Source organism: Pholcus phalangioides, unplaced genomic scaffold (genome assembly GCF_987345545.1).
Source record: "Pholcus phalangioides strain wild (caught in Gottingen) unplaced genomic scaffold, Ppha-v1.0 ptg000029l_1, whole genome shotgun sequence".
NCBI lineage: Eukaryota > Metazoa > Arthropoda > Arachnida > Araneae > Pholcidae > Pholcus > Pholcus phalangioides.
The window spans coordinates 10,094,762-10,112,748 of record NW_028301619.1 but is presented as its reverse complement, the minus strand read 5'-3'; the positions used below and the strand labels follow the sequence as shown (position 1 = coordinate 10,112,748).

The 17,987-nt window shown below is 38.1% G+C and overlaps 1 protein-coding gene across 1 annotated transcript in view; it reads left to right on the top strand.

Moving 5' to 3' along the window:
- Nucleotides 1-17,987, top strand: part of LOC149067666 (supervillin-like) — a 238,023-nt gene that overhangs the window by 669 nt on the left and 219,367 nt on the right. The window contains exons 2-3 of the mRNA XM_089252480.1: nt 4,756-4,946; nt 17,079-17,202. Of these exons, the coding sequence (XP_089108606.1) occupies nt 4,777-4,946; nt 17,079-17,202 (294 nt within the window). The 5' untranslated portion in view covers nt 4,756-4,776. The remainder of the gene's footprint in view (nt 1-4,755; nt 4,947-17,078; nt 17,203-17,987) is intronic.

Below are 17,987 nucleotides of genomic sequence, written 5' to 3'. Positions count from 1 at the left end.
GAGACTGAGCGGTAGGTCATGTTAACAGGTGCTGTATAATGGCCGCTGTCGTGGTCGAGTGGTTATAGTGCCGGACTCGTGATGCGAGAATCCGGGTTCGAACCCCACAGTGGTGGTCGGCTGAAGTTGGTTTTCTGTGGTTCCCAACTTCAAGGCGCAAATGCGAGCCGATCTCCCCGTTAAAAAATCTCGCCACAGAGAGCAACAGTCCTACAACGGTAAATCATTCAACCATAACACTTCACTCATAGTCAGTAAAACTGGGGGCAGATGACAGCACTACACATAACAAGCATTACACAGAAACAAACTTTACGTCAGGTTGCACTACACGTACACGCACATTCCCGCATGTACCAATTCGTTGGGGGGTTCCGCGGGGGCGGGGGGGGGATGCATGTGTGGTGTAGTAGTAGTAGGTAGGGGCTCGGGGATCCATGATGTTCTTAAGTCAGCCACCTCGTTGGGCAATTTGCCTGTTGTGGCGTTGTATTTGTATAATCCAGAGACTGGCGATTTCTGGCGACTTTTTTTTTCGGCGTCAAACATGTCCGACGACCCGACCAAAAGTCGCCAAGGCCGTTAGACACTGCAGACGCCGGAAAAAAAATCGCCAGAATGGAAAACAATAATAAAAACCCATTCAAATATGAAAAATATCATGAAACATAAATGAAATATAATAGTATATTTAAATAAACAACGGTCCTGCATGTTGTATAAATAAGTATATTCTACGTTTAAAAAAATTATTACTGGAGAAACTTAACAGTGTGCTTATGTGTGTGTGCCCAGCATTTGGCGTGTTTTGTGTTCAGTAGGTGGTGCCATCTATCTAGCGCTGCAACTAGATAAGCTACTTTCTCAAATGGGGCAAGTACACATTTTGGCACACCGATGTAATGTGGAAGAAGCAGTTATAAAGGGTGAATTTGGTACTCCCTATAGCCCAGAGCGCAGGACACTGTTGTAGGTCTCTGTGATCGCCGTGGCAACCAGAAGTTTTTTTCAACGGAATAGCCAACTCAAAATTTGAAATCTTCAGAAAATCACATTTTTAGCCTATTACCATTGCCCAATCGCAAATTCCAAACACAGATTTTCACCAAAAGCAAAATTTGGGGGAGGTTATTAGGGGCCTCTTCTTCCCCCCCCCCCTCCCCCTCCCAGATCAAAAATTAAAAATATTTTTGTAGAGAATTAAAATATTGGAATAAAATAATTTATTTTATACTATCTGTGAAGAATTCTGGTGCCCCTCCAAAAGCCGATTCTGCATACACACCCGTGATTTTCGCGATGCGAAACGGTCACTACCGCATAGCAGCTAGACAAAACTGGATATTCAAGGTCGAGTTTTTACAGATTTGGTTTTTTTTTTCCATGATATCGGGAAGGTTTTACAATTTGAACGGGCGTTCCAATCCTTTACCATTAAAAAAAAACAGTGCATTCGCAATATTGTAGGAACAAGACGAATTTACGCCGTATAGACGTGATCTTTCAATGCTGGCCGATACCCGCGAAAGTACCGTAATTTCCCGTATATAACCAGAAGGGAGAAAATCTGCAGGGTAATAAAAAATCTGAAATTTGAAACTTCTGTACACGGCCCCTCATTCAGGGGAGCAACTACATATCCCTCATCTTATTTTTCAACAACCCGCCTGTATATCAATACAGTAGTCTACAAAGTAGTAAAACCAGTTTTTCAAGGTTGCGCGATCATAATACATCGTAAAAAGTTGGGGAGGTTTTTCTCTCTACACTTTTTTCTTCCTAGAACTAGGAAACAATGCATCCCGGAGGACGCGTGAACAAAATTTTTACGCATACTTTTCTGAAATTCCGGGTATTTGACACGTTATAACGCGTCAATGGTATCTCTGTACATATATACATTAGATCTGTCAACTCCATGTTTTATGCTGGGGGGCCATGTGTGGCTCCTATACAGGTCTGGACACATATTTCCGCACCTGGCCAAGACCATAACTCAGTTGTTAATTGGCCGTGACCCTCGAGAGAGAAACCGCACTTTTTCATGTGTTGCCGTATGCTGGCTGCTAGTTTAACCGAGCTGTGTCGTCTTCTTCGAGATATTAACGCTGCCGGTTTGGTGTAATCAAAATGTTCAGCAAATTTAGCAATAACGGTTTGGCTGTGACTCTAGCATATAAATCATAATAATTATTTTAAATAATCTATCTATATAATAGAGTGAGTAACCGTATGAGTGACTAAGTGAGTGGATGAGCGATGTATCAGTGAATGGTGAGCAAGCAAGTGAAGGGGTGAGTGATTGTATGAGTGACCAATTGAAGCAGTGAGTGACCGTATCAGTAAACAAGTTAATAGATGGGTGACTATGAGCAAGTGGAAGCCAAGTGAAAGTGGTCATTCATATGGTCACTAACTTGATAAAAAAAAATGCCACTGACTTGGTCACTAATATGGTCACTCAATAAATAAAACGATGAGGCCCTTATACAGTCACTCATACGGTCATTCACACTCATTTGATAATTCATTTTACCATGCAGTCACTCAAACTTACTCATACGATCACAACCTTGGTCACTGATACGGTCACTAGTCTACTCCCTTGGATATATACTTATACACTTGCTTGGTCATTTATACATCACTCACAAATATCATTTGTTCACTTGTGGTCATTCAGTCACTCACACTCACCTACTGATATGACCACTGTGGTGGTCAAGTGGCAATAACGGTGGACTCACATTGCGAGGACCCGTGTTCAAACCAGGGTTGTAAAAAACCCAGCCCGGGCAGGTTTTTTGGGCAAAATGGGGAAAATTGAATTTCTTTTTTCCACATCAACAAAATATCTAATTTAAACATGTATATATTCTTTATGTGTACATCTTACATTATGCCTAAATATACACTGCTGGCCACCGTAAATGCAACACCCTGAAAGAAGCATGCAAATAATATGAAATTTACAACATGCATTAGCGGAGGTGAGATATGCAAATGATTAGAATTTCAGCGCAGACGCACATCACGCGCGCCTGTGGCGCCACTTCAAAGCGCTATTTAAGGCTTGGAGATTTCGACGATTTGAAGTACGGCAATTGTGTTTTTCTTGTGGTTTTTTCAAAAAAACGATCAATTATGCCTCGTAGAAAACAGCGATCATCTTTTGATCAAGTATCCGAGTTCGACAGAGGAAGGATAGTGGCCTACCGAGATTGTGGATTATCTTTCAGGGAAATCGGTAGTCGTGTTGGGCGAAACCAAACAACTGTAATGCGGATATGTGATCGTTGGATGCAGGAGGGTACGACGGACCGACGTGTTCGATCGCATCCACCTCAGTGCACCACTTCACGTGATGACAGGTGTATTGTGCGTATGGCAGTGACGGATCGCTCAGCCACATCACGAACCATAGCACAGCACATTCAGTCTGTACCACATCATTCAGTGTCTGTGCGTACCATTCGACGCCATTTACAGCAGAGTGGTCTGTCCGCAAGACGTCCATTGCTTCGTCTACCTTTGACGCAGAACCACAGACGTCTCCGCCGCCAATGGTGCGATGAAAGAAGGATGTGGACGGCACAATGGAATGAAATTGTCTTTACTGACGAGTCACACTTCTGTCTGCAACACCACGATGGTCGGATTCGAGTCTGGAGACACCGTGGAGAGAGGATGCTGAACAGCTGCGTTATGCACCGCCACACTGGTCCTGCACCGGGTATTATGGTATGGGGCGGTATTGGATATCACTCTCGCACTCCTCTAGTATGCATTGCCGGTACTTTAAAAAGCCAGCGCTACATCTCCGAGGTGTTGGAGCCAGTTGTCCTTCCTTACCTTCAGGGCTTGCCCACAGCCATATTTCAACAGGATAATGCGCGACCACACGTGGCACGCATTGTCCAAAGGTTCTTCGTCAATCGCCAGATTGAATTGCTTCCCTGGCCAGCTCGCTCTCCGGATCTTTCGCCGATAGAAAACATGTGGTCCATGGTTGCTCAACGATTGACCCAGATTACATCCCCAGCTGCCACACCAGATCAACTTTGGCAACGCGTGGAAGCTGCTTGGTCTGCTGTACCCCAAGAACACATCCAAAGTCTCTTTGAATCAATGCCGAGGCGTGTGGCAGCGGTGATCTCCAACAATGGCGGCTACTCTGGCTACTGATTTTGGCAGGAACCACACTTCACAGAAGTCTATAAATTTAATCATTTGATGCTTGGTCAACATGTTATCTACAAAATAAATATTGTTGCGATATCTCTTGTCTTTCTTGGTGTTGCAATTTGGGTGGCCAGCAGTGTATTTTTATTGCATGTGTTAAACGTATTTGGTTAATAAAATTGGCAATACAATAAGGGAATAATTGTTCACTTACAGCCCGGGTGGGATTTTTGGGCAAAATGGGAGGAAAATTGAATTCCTTTTTTCCACAACTTCAAAATATGTAACATAAACATGTATGTACATTATGGTGGGTTAAAAAAAAATGAAGTTTTTATTTTCAAATTGTGCTATAGTGCGTAAAAGTTGCCTCCTTTAATAAGAAAAACAACAAAGAATTTTTAAATCGGTTGATATTTTCCAGTTGCACATAGTACTTGAAGTTTATAAAACCGATGATATTGACAATTTTTCTTAATTTTTTTAATATTACTTAACATTTAACGATCGACACACAAAAAGTTTGTTATGCTTATTTTATGGTTCAAGTAAAATAAATGTTTTTTCCTTCAGTTTTTAATAGAGAAACTTGCAATGATAAATTATGAATACAGCTCATCACATTCACTATCTGAATCCACATCATCAGCGGGAGAAGAATCAGGAAGCTCTGAGATATTTGCAAAATGCTCAGAAAAGAAAACAGAAATTTCTACTGAAGAAAGTTGTATTTTGGAAGTTCATGGAGGATCTATATCTGATAGGTAAGTGTTAAACCGCTAAAACTACTGAAATTAAGGGGTCTGTCCAGCCAAAATTTAGGTCCAGTTTTCAGACACTTTACAAAATTCCACATCTAAAATCAGATGTTTCACAAAATAAAAATTAATGAAACCATAAATTTGGCATTTCATTTCTTTTGTGATAGATTAACTATATTATTTCGCTTACAGCAAAATTACTTATTTTCACAAAATTAATGTTCAGAAAAATAAGGAAAATTTTCACAAAAACACTACCTTACAAAAAAAGTCTAGACAGACCCTGGAAACATAAGGAAATTTGGAAATTATCAAAAAAAACATTACACTCTGTGTGTGTGTGCGTGTATGTGTGTTTTTGTTTGTTTGTTCAACACCATTATTTCCAGCCAGGGTTGTTTGGTTTAAACCTTGTTGATTTCAACCAAGTAGTTTTTTTCCTTCAAAACATTGCATAAAAAAGTGGCCTTAAAAAAATTTCCCATGTAAAGTATCTTAATTACTTAAAATTATATACATTAGCCATATTTTTCATTCTTACATTTTTAAACCTTGGGCTACATGATGTGCTCTATCTTTGCATCATACATTTATATGCAGTGGTGCATTACCTCATACACTTTTGTTGTTCCTCCCCCTCAAAAGGAGCAGCAACTGTAGTAGCTTTATTATTATTATCATCATCTCTATGATGATGATTCTTACTATGGTTATGTGGTCATAGTCCAATAAAGACATCAGCTGTCTTTAAAAAACAAAGATCAGTGAAGGGTAGTTCATTACCTCACAGACATTTTCATTTTCTTTCCATAAGAGTACAATTATCTAATATATTCATTAGTTTTTCTTATACTTTCACCATTACCCCCATTTAATTGAGGTTCTAGGTATTTATTGTATGTAGTAAGGGATATGCAGGGTTTCCTGTTAATGGATGCACAAACTCAAAGGGTTGTTAGTAGGCATCAAGAGGAACAAAAAATTGCAATGGAAATATGGTGTCACAAACCACGTTGAGAGGGTGAAAATCGCAAAAAACACAAATCAATGTTACATTCCCAAGGAGGTGGATTGGACGTGCTGGAGCCATTGCTTGGTCTCCACATTCACCAGATCTCAAACCGCTTGACTTTCTCTGGGGTCACCTTAAATCACTCTTTTATGCAACGCCTGTGGACACACCGGAGGATCTCATTTCACAAATTGTCGTCGCTGCGGCAGACATAACATAATTTATTTGTCCCCAGTCAATTTAAATAATACTATACAAATTAGAGTTTACAATTAAGTTACATATTTTACAATATTTGACAGAAAATGCAAAGAGAAAAATGTTTGAATGGACACGGTAGAAAATAGTTAATTCATAATATGGTGAAGAAAGTTGGGACAGGGAAGAGAGCAATAGCTAAAAGCTAGTAAAATGCTCTCGACCCTATGACATCTTTGCTCTTGCGATGCACGTAAATCTTCTTATTTCTTTTGACCTGAAAGAAAGATAAAAAGAACAAAGTATATCGGCCAAATAGGTGCAAATATATTTATTTATTAAATTAAAAAATGAATTATGGCAACCCAAAGCTAATATAAGAGAATTTCATTCTACGCGTTTTTTTTCACTTTAATTCAATGGCAAATTTTTAATAATACAGAGAAAAAGCTAGACGAAAATAACAATTAAAATAAATAGCATCTACACTTGATGTTAACGATCCATATAACCAAATCGAATTATTGTTTCACTTAAATTTACCTGTCGAAATTATTTATTATTTGATATAGAAAATTTGATATCAGGATAAATTAATTTTTCATTGCTTAATATTTGTTTAAATTTCATTTATTGACTTCCCATTCATTAATTTGTTAATGTGACATTGCTATTGCAGTACTTTGCCATAGCTGCCAAGTCTCCCGAATTTTTCGGGAATCTCCCGAATTTTAGCTTCATCGCTCGACCTCCCGAAAAGTTCTTAAATCTCCAGAATTTTTACGAAAATCACAAAAATCCCTAATTGTCCCTAAAAATTACCTACTTCATTAAAAAAAATCCCCGCTTATGAAAACAGTCCCTAAAGAATTTCTTGTGGGGCATGAAGCCCCTTTTTTTTCCCTTTCGAAATGACGTCACACGTCGTAAATGGGGAAATTCCCTTTTTAAGGAAGTTTTACAAACCCTCTGATGGTAACAAGAAAGTTGTTTGTCTTATCATGCAGGGAAATGGCTTAGCAGCCAATAGTCCTGGATAATAATCGAAGATTATAGTGACGCGCATATGGTCAAAATTTCTTTTGTTGAAGTTACGTACATGCGATGTAACAAAGCATGAATACTGATAAGCAAAAACATATTTAATCAATTTTAAAGATACTTATTCTGATGAATTTCCTTTCATCAAACGTTCCAGAAAAGGTCAGACTTTTCCTTTTTGTACAAGTTGTGTTACAGACATAAACATCGGGCATGGAGGGACTACCATCATCACTCGTGAAATGAAAAAAAAACATCAAGCAAGTGTCACGAAAAGTCAGTGTTCTTAAAAAATTGACGGTGTTTTCCTTCATCTTCTGATGATTTTGGGGTCATTCGCGCAGAATGTTTGTTCACAGCATTTCTGATTGAACACAATATTTATTTTTACATCATTAAAGTTTTGGCCTCCAATTTCACTTGTTTTTTGCGTAGGAATTTTATTCCCAAGGGTTTAACTTCCAGGTGTGTAAAATCCCTATTTTAATTTGACTTCAGTTTTTGAGTAGGGATTTATTCCCTATGCTTTAACTTTTATGTTTGGAAAATCCCTATTGTATTTATTAGGGAGTGGTTTAAGCATAAAATACGGGTTTGCACGAAAATCTCCCGAATTTTCATTTTCAAAAGTTGGCAGCTATGCTTTGCTAACCACAGTTAATGAGAAAGAAGGAAAGTTGCTTTCACCAACAAAGGAGTTTATCTGAGTTTCTGTGAAAAGTTCATAATTGTTTGTATAATTAGTTCAGAAGAAGGAGCCAGCAAAAAGAATTAATTTTTTAAGAAAGACCATGCAAGTCACTTTACAAGGGTCGTTGATAGGAGGGGGGGGGGGAGATAAAAAAGTATTGATAAAGTAGAGGTGCTGATAAAGACACGAATGGGAGACCCCATGCCGATTACAAAATCTGGTAATGTCCCTTCAACAGTTTGGTTATGGAGAACAGGTGTTTGAAAAAAAGAAAGAAAAAAAACCAGAATGTATAAAAGGAGAAACATTTACAAAGATTACAAACACATTACAAAGATTGGATTAAAAAAGAAAATAGTGTTTGGCGAGAGGAGAGGGAGGGGTGAAGGAAAAGAAAACCTCTTATCAGTGATAACAAGTGCTTTTGTACATATGTACAGACGAGCATGCGCGAACTGTTCATTCCAAGGGATTTTCATCCAGAAGATGGTTAAATACAGTCATTTTGAACAATGCTAAGGATTTATTTTGAACACTCAATGGCAGAGAATTCCAAATGTGAATACCCCGGAAGAAAACCGTATTTTTCTTGAAATTAGTTCTCGCTGCAGGGGTCGGGATACAGTTTCTAGAGGAGAATCTTGTTGGATATCCGTGTGCAGTGATAGGAAAAGAAGGAATATGTGTTAGTTTATGTAGTGATTCATACATTATTATAGTGAATCAATATTTTACCAAACTATCTAACGGAAGAATTCGCCATAGTTTAAAAAGAGGAGCCGTGTGCTCATTAAATGAGGCAAAGCTCATTACCATCAATATTTTCTTTTGAGCAATTATCAGGGGTTGTAGAGATGTTTGAGTGGCAGATGACCATACTTCCAAGCAATAAGTTAATTTAGAGGAAAAAAGTGAAAAATATAACATGCGTATTACATAAAAAGGTACGAAATGCCTTTCTTTTGAAAATATGTATATATAGGAGTTTAATGATTTGCTGACTTCTAGTATATGGTTAGACCATGGAAGATGCTCATCAATTAAAACTCCTAGGTATTTAACTGAATCAACAAACTTTAACTCATCCTGTTTAAATTTTATTGGCAATGGCACAGTGTCCAACGGCTTTTGCCAAGGTCTGAAAAATATGCAAACTGATTTAGAAGTACTCAGTTGTAGTTTATTCACTGATAGCCAGGTGCTTAATATGGCCGCTGTGGTGGTCGAGTGGTCATAATGACGGACTCGCATCGCGGGGATCCGGGTTCGAACCCCACCGTCATCGCAGTGGTGGTCGGCTGAAGTTGGTTTCCTGTGGTTCCCAACTTCGAGGCGCAAATGCGAGCCGATCTCCCCATTAACAAGTCTCGCCACAGAGAGCAACACGCCTACAACGATAAATTATTCAATCATTACACTTCACTCACAGTTAGAAAAACTGGTGGCAGATGGCAGCACGACACATAACAAGCATTACACAGAGACAAACTTCACGTCAGGTTTCACTACATGTACACACACATTCCCGCATGTACCAATTCGTTAGAGGTTCCACAGAGGAATATGAACGAGGTGCATGTGTGGTTTAGTAGTAGTAGTAGGTGCTTAATATGTTCATATCGTAGTTGATTTCATCTATGATTTGAGGAATTTGATTTCCTGAATGTAAAAGGGCCGTGTCATCTGCATACATAAATACTTTGCAATTTCTGAATATTTTATAGATGTCATTGACATAGATCAGAAATAACAGTGGTCCGAGGCAAGAACCCTGAGGCACCCCCGCAAGTGACGTTGTTGACACTAGAGTTGTACGCTCCGATATTTACAAATTGTTTCCTGTTTGAGAGGTAACTCTTGAACAACTTTAATGCTACACCACGAATTCCATAGAGCGCTAGTTTTTTTAGTAAAATTTCATGGTTTACGAAATCAAATGCTTTCTTAAAGTCTAAGAATATTCCGTACGTGAAATTACCATCTTCTATAGCGCATCGCACTGTGTCAATGAACCATATAAGTGCAGTTTTAGTTGACATATTTTTACGAAATCCAAATTGTTTTTCATATATGGAGCAATTGTTTTCTAGAAAATTTGAAATTCTATTGTACATCCCTTTTTCAATGATTTTACTCAATGTTGGCAAAATTGAAATGGGACGATAGTTTAGGGGATCAGTTCGATCACCCTTTTTAAATAATGGAATTACTTTTGCAATTTTTAGCTGATCTGGAAAAATTCCGCTTTCAAAGATCAAATTTATTAGATATAAGAGAAAAATTTTAAAAATTCTATATTTTCTCTCACGTATACTTATCTTATCGAAACCAACAGAAGATTTAGAGCTAAGTTTTGATATTATTCTGTTTACTTCATCAGCAGTAACTGGGTTCAGGAACAAAGAATTCGCGACAGATGTTATATTATAATTTACAAAAATTTCGTTATTAACAGCAGGTGACATATCAGTGTTATGATTACAGAATGCATGATTCAGTGTTTCTGCAATCTCTAGAGTATTAGTTGATTCTGATACAGACCCTAAAATTTTTAGGCTCGGGATCACAGTAGATTGTTTGGTGTTCTTATTTAAAACTTGATTAATTACTTTCCCTGTTTCTGAAATATTTCCATTAGATTTTAAAAATTGATCTTCAAAATACTTTCTTTTGGCATTTCGTAAAGTAGATGTCAGTATATTTCTATAGGTTTTATATTTTTCTCTTAATTGAATGTTGAAAGGATTGGATTTTAATCTACTATAAAGCCTGTCTTTGTTTTTAATAGACTTGAGAAGTGAGCTAAAGACCCAGGGTTGTTTGTGGATGCTGTACTTTTTAATTCTAACTTTTTTTATTTCTGCTTCTTTCAGTATATCCTCAAAATGTTTAGAAAAGATTTGATAAGCAGCGTTAGGATCACTGCATGAAAATATATCGGAGACCCAAGGTGGATCAGATAATAATAAATTTAGTTTGCTATGATCATAACGAGTGTGGATTTCTTTACGGCTATCAATATTATATTTAAAATTATCGAGATAAATAAAGATCGGATGATGATCTGTTATATCAGAGTTTATAATGCCCACTGTAGATATTTGTTTCTTTGTTCTTATAAAAATATGATCCAAAGCTGATGATTTTCTATTTGCATTGGTTATAACATGTTCTAGTCCATAAGACAATAAAATATTATTGTAATCTGAACAAACTTTGTTATTAGCTAATAAATTTATGTTGATATCACCACAAACTGATATTTCGGTAGACTTTGTGGACAGCGAGTTTAAGACAGTATCAAGTGACTCTAAAAATCTGTTCACATTAGAGCTAGGAGGTCGATAAATTGATCCAATTATTAAGCTGTCCTTTGAATTATTATAATTTACTTCAATCCATATTGATTCACATTCATCGATAACTATTTCTGATTTGCATTTGTAATTCAACTTATTATGCACGTACATTCCAGAGCCACCATGTGAGCTATCTTTTCTAGGTGAAATTAATAGTTCAAAATCTTTAATACCCAAGTAATTACATTCTACTTTATTAGTGACCCTGATTTCACTTAACGCGATAATTTTAAAAGGTGTTTTGCAACACGTCAAAATTTCAGATAATGAGTCGAAGTTCTTTTTAAGGCTTCGTATATTTGCATGAAACAATGATAATTCGCAGCGTTTGTTGTTGTATAATGGATAAATTTCCTCAGTGCTAAAATTTCTACAATTAATTAACCGCGAAGAGTTTGTACATTTTTTTTATTACGTTTTAAATTTAACTGAAAAAAAAAATTCTATGAGATCAGAAAAAATTCGGAATAATACTTATCTTTCAAAAACCTTGTCTTTCGTAGACCTCCTTTATATTGTATTTAGAGCATAGCTGGAACACTCTGCTCTCCTCGTCTTTTCAGGTGTAGATAGCTCCATTCTTCGTCCATAGGAAGCGCCAATCGTGAGTCTTCTTTGCTGCCAAGGCCAGGGTGTAGATCTCTTGCATCCTTGGTGTCAGGTGTTCACCGAAATATAGCCTTGTTGCTTCTCCTGGAAATCCAAGATCCTTTGTTGTAGACTGCCTCTTTTTCGCCTTGGTTAGTATCTGCTCCTTGTGCCGACGGTTGACAAAACGGACTATAATTGGTCGACTTTTTCCTTTGTCTTTTCTGCTTCCGAGACTGTGACTTGCTTCAATGTTGCTTTTGTCTACTGTCACTTCCATCTTCTCCGCAAGTTTCAACACAATCTTGTCCGTATCCTCTCCCTTTCCTTCAGGAAAATTTCAGATGACAAGGTTATTTCTTCGTGCATAGGCATCCATGTGTTCAAGCTTATCTTCCAACATTTGGTTTTGGCGCCAAATCATTTCGTTCTCCTCCCATAGTTTCCTATTCTCGTCTTGTAATTTGCTGATGGTTAGTTTCAGCTCCTCAAATTTCTCGCTCATGAATTTGACACTTTCTGATAGATCACTCAGTGAATTCAAGCATTCTAGTTTTCCACTGATGGTATCCAACGCAGTCAGCTTAGCCTTAATTCGGTCGACGGCAGACAGCTTATTCTCCATAGCGGAAATCCGCTTATCAAGTTCGGCGCAGGAGGGTGCCATTTCTTCGATCGGTGCAAAAGAATGGAGAAGAAAAACGTGCGTCTTATCTCAACGACATGAAAAGCATACCTGGTATCTTCAAGCGTGTCCGCGAATCTTTTTTATGGCATTGTAGACTGTGCAATGACATCAGCGGCCGCAACTTCCAACAACTCTTGTAATAATTAATCAAATAAATCTTTTTTTAGTTATTATTGTACCTTTTGTAATTCCAGCGTGATGTCGAAACCTGCATGCGTTTTTCACAATTTTCACCCTCTCAATGAGATTTGTGACAGCATGTTCCATTGCAATTTTTGTTCCTCTTGATGTCTACTAACAACCCTCTGAGTTTGTTGGGCCATTAACAGAACACCCTGTATATGAAAAATAATCAATTGTAGGCCTATATAATACATATATATATATATATATATATATATATAGTAAATCATTGCTAATATTAACATTTAACACATTTTGTGTAACTCATCTACCACATTTTTATTTTTATTAGGTTTTTATCCCAGTTTTTTGCAAAATAGCTTCCTAATAATTAAGCATACTGAAAGTAACTGGTGAAAACATCTTTATATCACCATCAGTATATGTATGGTTAATAATAACATTCAAGGATTTTCAAACTCGAAATAATTCTTCAAATTAAATTATAAAATGATTAATTAAAAAAGTTGCCTTTTGTTAAAATGTTAAAAATATTTGTAGATTAATTAATATGGGAATAATAGTGATTATGTTAATAAATGTTTTATTTTAATTAAGTATTAGCCCCAAAGCAGAATGTGCCAAAATCTGAGACGTACGTCGCAGAACAATTAGCGCTACTGCAGAACAGTTTGGGAGAATTTTAACTCTATAATGCCCAGATCGCCCGAAGTCGGCCGAGTAGGTTAATGCCCATAACCGCCTCAAGTCGGCCCAGCTAAGGGGTATGGGTATGTTTTGGTGGGCTTTTGTCACCAACGGGGAAGAAGATGAAAGCTCTTGTCAGAGACGGGAACGGGAAAGACAACTGCAACGCCCTATCAATGGGATTTTAAAAGCTGATGTACTAGAATGTTCCTTGAGAATGAACTAAGGGTACTCAGTGCATTTTACAAAGAGATAATACTGTGAGGAAAGGGGTGTTTTCAGTAGATAAATTATCTCCCGAAAATCCATTGAAATGAAGGGGTGAACATCAATGCAAAGGGTGGCATGAATAGAAACTCATGGAGAAAGGGTGGGGAGAGGGAAAGTGGCCGAAATTTGGACGAGTCCACTTCGAACACAAAAAACTTGGTATTTTCACGACCCTCCCAGGTTTTCTATCTGGGCGTTAAAGAGTTAAGAAAAGTACACAAAAAAAAATTTATTATATGTATGGGGATTTTTACCGCAGAACATTTCCAGTCAGCTGAGGGCTCGTCTCAGAACAATGCTAAACATTCTGCTTTGGGGACTATTAGAAGTTTGAATAATTTTTCAGAAACATAATTGTTTTTAATGTCAATGTTTTTAAACCAAAAGAACCTTTGTTTTTCGGGTTTTTTGGATTGGATTTTGGTTTTATTGGCACAAAGACCAATTAGGTCAAACTGCGCCAAATCAAATGACCATATGAAAAAAAGATAAAATTTGTTCTTGTCATGTCAAGGAAGCAAAAGTATACATATCAATAAAACAATGTTGTGTGAAATGTAAAACAATCCAATGACTTTGATGAATTCAAAAATGTGAGATGCGCGCATCACAATAGTCATTTAAAAGGTCCCAAAGTGAAAGATGACTATGACCAAAAGCAGTCGTAAAATAATGACAATGATGTGAACAAGTAAATGCACGAGCAATGGTCAATGGTCTTTGACAATGAAAGCACTCTGGTTGACTCTCTCATAATAAAAGATATGATTGTGTGAGACGACTGTGTGCTCTGCTCCCAACCAGGCGAGCAGAACTTCCTCCTTTCGGTTAGTCCTGCAACTTTAACACCAATGACCGATAGTGGGCCTGATGGCATGTAGTTTATTTGATTGTTCCAATCATCCTGCCAGTGGTGATGCATCACTTCTCGGAATATTGAAAAATTATCATTGGCAGATACCAAATGGCTATTGTCAATGGTCAAAGTTAAATGTTCGAGCAGCCGTGTCTGCTTTGTCATTGCCCAGTAGTCCGATGTGACCTGGTACCCAGTAAAATTTTACTGTTGCACTCCTAATGGATGAGGTGATGCAGTTCATAAAAATGGCACAAATAAATAGATGAATGTGAAAAGTCAAGAAACTCTGCAAGCACTGAGAGTCACTATAAATGATACATCATCTGTGGCATTTGCATCATATATGATGTAGAGCCTGAAGGATAGCTTACAATTCCACAAAATAAAATGAGAATGTGCCTGGTAGTTTGAAAGATGTCTCCTCACGGCAGATCACTACAGTGTACTCAATTGAAGACATACAGTAGCTGGCTAAGAATCACTGTTTTCCAGAAATAGCAAGAATTTTACATACAACATGTTTTCCCATTAATTTATAATTTTTCAATATATAATCTACATCCCACTAAAATATAATGAGTTTGGATACATATTTTGTCAATAAATGGATATAACACCATCAATTTTAATCTTTTTTCTTCCTCAATACCTATGTGAAGTTTTATCATGAATGAACAATTTTCTTAGGTGCACAGATTTTATTTTTTTGGGACAGAAGTATATTCATAACGTCTGTTATATACAGTGATCTCTCACTTATGCGTCGGTGCAAGAAAATAAGAAAAAGGGATGTATTAGTGAGAGAGCCATATAAGTGAATAGCATTATTATGCTATATCATTGGCCAGAAGTGCAAGTAAATCGTCCCATAACTGAGAGAAACGAATAAGTGAGATATCACTGTATATAAAAATAATTAATATATACATTGGAACCTCCTACCCACAATGACCATCTCCCCTCTCCCCCCCCCCTTTACTAATATCTCTCTTTAATGGGCGCTTTGAAGCCAGTGGAATTGGGCTTCAATGTATTTCTCTATATACACTGCTGGCCACCGTAAATGCAACACCCTGAAGGAAGCATGCAAATAATATGAAATTTACAACATGCATTAGCGGAGGTGAGATATGCAAATGATTAGAATTTCAGCGCAGACGCACATCACGCGCGCCTGTGGCGCCACTTCAAAGCGCTGTTTAAGGCTTGGAGATTTCGACGATTTGAAGTACGGCAATTGTGTTTTTCTTGTGGTTTTTTCAAAAAAACGATCAATTATGCCTCGTAGAAAACAGCGATCATCTTTTGATCAAGTATCCGAGTTCGACAGAGGAAGGATAGTGGCCTACCGAGATTGTGGATTATCTTTCAGGGAAATCGGTAGTCGTGTTGGACGAAACCAAACAACTGTAATGCGGATATGTGATCGTTGGATGCAGGAGGGTACGACGGACCGACGTGTTCGATCGCATCCACCTCAGTGCACCACTTCACGTGATGACAGGCGTATTGTGCGTATGGCAGTGACGGATCGCTCAGCCACATCACGAACCATAGCACAGCACATTCAGTCTGTACCGCATCATCCAGTGTCTGCGCGTACCATTCGACGCCGTTTACAGCAGAGTGGTCTGTCCGCAAGACGTCCATTGCTTCGTCTACCTTTGACGCAGAACCACAGACGTCTCCGCCGCCAATGGTGCGATGAAAGAAGGATGTGGACGGCACAATGGAATGAAATTGTCTTTACTGACGAGTCACACTTCTGTCTGCAACACCACGATGGTCGGATTCGAGTCTGGAGACACCGTGGAGAGAGGATGCTGAACAGCTGCGTTATGCACCGCCACACTGGTCCTGCACCGGGTATTATGGTATGGGGCGGTATTGGATATCACTCTCGCACTCCTCTAGTATGCATTGCCGGTACTTTAAAAAGCCAGCGCTACATCTCCGAGGTGTTGGAGCCAGTTGTCCTTCCTTACCTTCAGGGCTTGCCCACAGCCATATTTCAACAGGATAATGCGCGACCACACGTGGCACGCATTGTCCAAAGGTTCTTCGTCAATCGCCAGATTGAATTGCTTCCCTGGCCAGCTCGCTCTCCGGATCTTTCGCCGATAGAAAACATGTGGTCCATGGTTGCTCAACGATTGACCCAGATTACATCCCCAGCTGCCACACCAGATCAACTTTGGCAACGCGTGGAAGCTGCTTGGTCTGCTGTACCCCAAGAACACATCCAAAGTCTCTTTGAATCAATGCCGAGGCGTGTGGCAGCGGTGATCTCCAACAATGGCGGCTACTCTGGCTACTGATTTTGGCAGGAACCACACTTCACAGAAGTCTATAAATTTAATCATTTGATGCTTGGTCAACATGTTATCTACAAAATAAATATTGTTGCGATATCTCTTGTCTTTCTTGGTGTTGCAATTTGGGTGGCCAGCAGTGTATGTTGATGGAACCTTCCTGTTAGCAGACAATAAGTTTAGGCCCATGGTTAGTCTGTTATCAAGCTGTTACATTGTATATATTCTTTCCTGCTTATGTAAAAGTTTCAAGAATGGTAAAGATCATGCATGTCTAATATTCTAGACTGGCTGCCCTTCAACGCAGTGGATCAGAAAATTGGAAGAAAAGGCTTGGTGGGCGTCCTGTTATTGAAATAAAGTCAAAGAATCTAGAAAAAAAAAGTACTCCAGTAATGCGTCCAAAAGATGTAAGCATTTATATTTTTGTGTCATATATGATTCTTTTACACTATAAGTGAAAAACTAGATTTATTCAAGGTTTCAAGTTTTTGTTTTCAAAAGTATTCATGAAGATGCACGATTAAAGTTTATACAGTAGCTGCTCAATTAAACCCCATCTTGTTATAATGCAAATTTGGATATTTTACACCTTACATTAGAACAGGTATGTTAACCCACAACAAATATTAACCACTTTACGAGATCAAGGATGTAATATTATTTCCAAACGCCAATGGATTAAATTCAAACAAGTTCTTTCTGTTTTCTTTCTTCTCTCATCATGGCGAAGCTTTGTTGTAACTCCTATGAAACAACGTTGGTCTTTTTACCTCTGTTTATTTCTATACTCCTATTCGTGATTTTTTTCCCCACATGTGATGTATCCTTCTACTATATACACATATAAGAGCGAAAGAGAACAGGTAGGATGATGGTGAAAAAAGAAATCTACTTAATACCTACTCTCTTATATACTTATCTATTATACTGTTTTCCTTTCCTTTTTTTTCTTTTGATTTTTTACCTTTGAGGCGAGAGCGGCACGGAAATTAATATTATTGTTTATTAAACACTTACAAAGAACGGGAAATGAGATGGCGTCGATGGCACATGGTAAACTCAATGGTCGAAGACGAACTACTATCAACGTTCGTAGATTAGTGGTGTCGACAGATATATTGTGTCCTCACAGAAAGACTTTCTCCTTCTGCCAGTATCCGTGCTGCCATCTGTCGGGTTTTTACTTGACTGC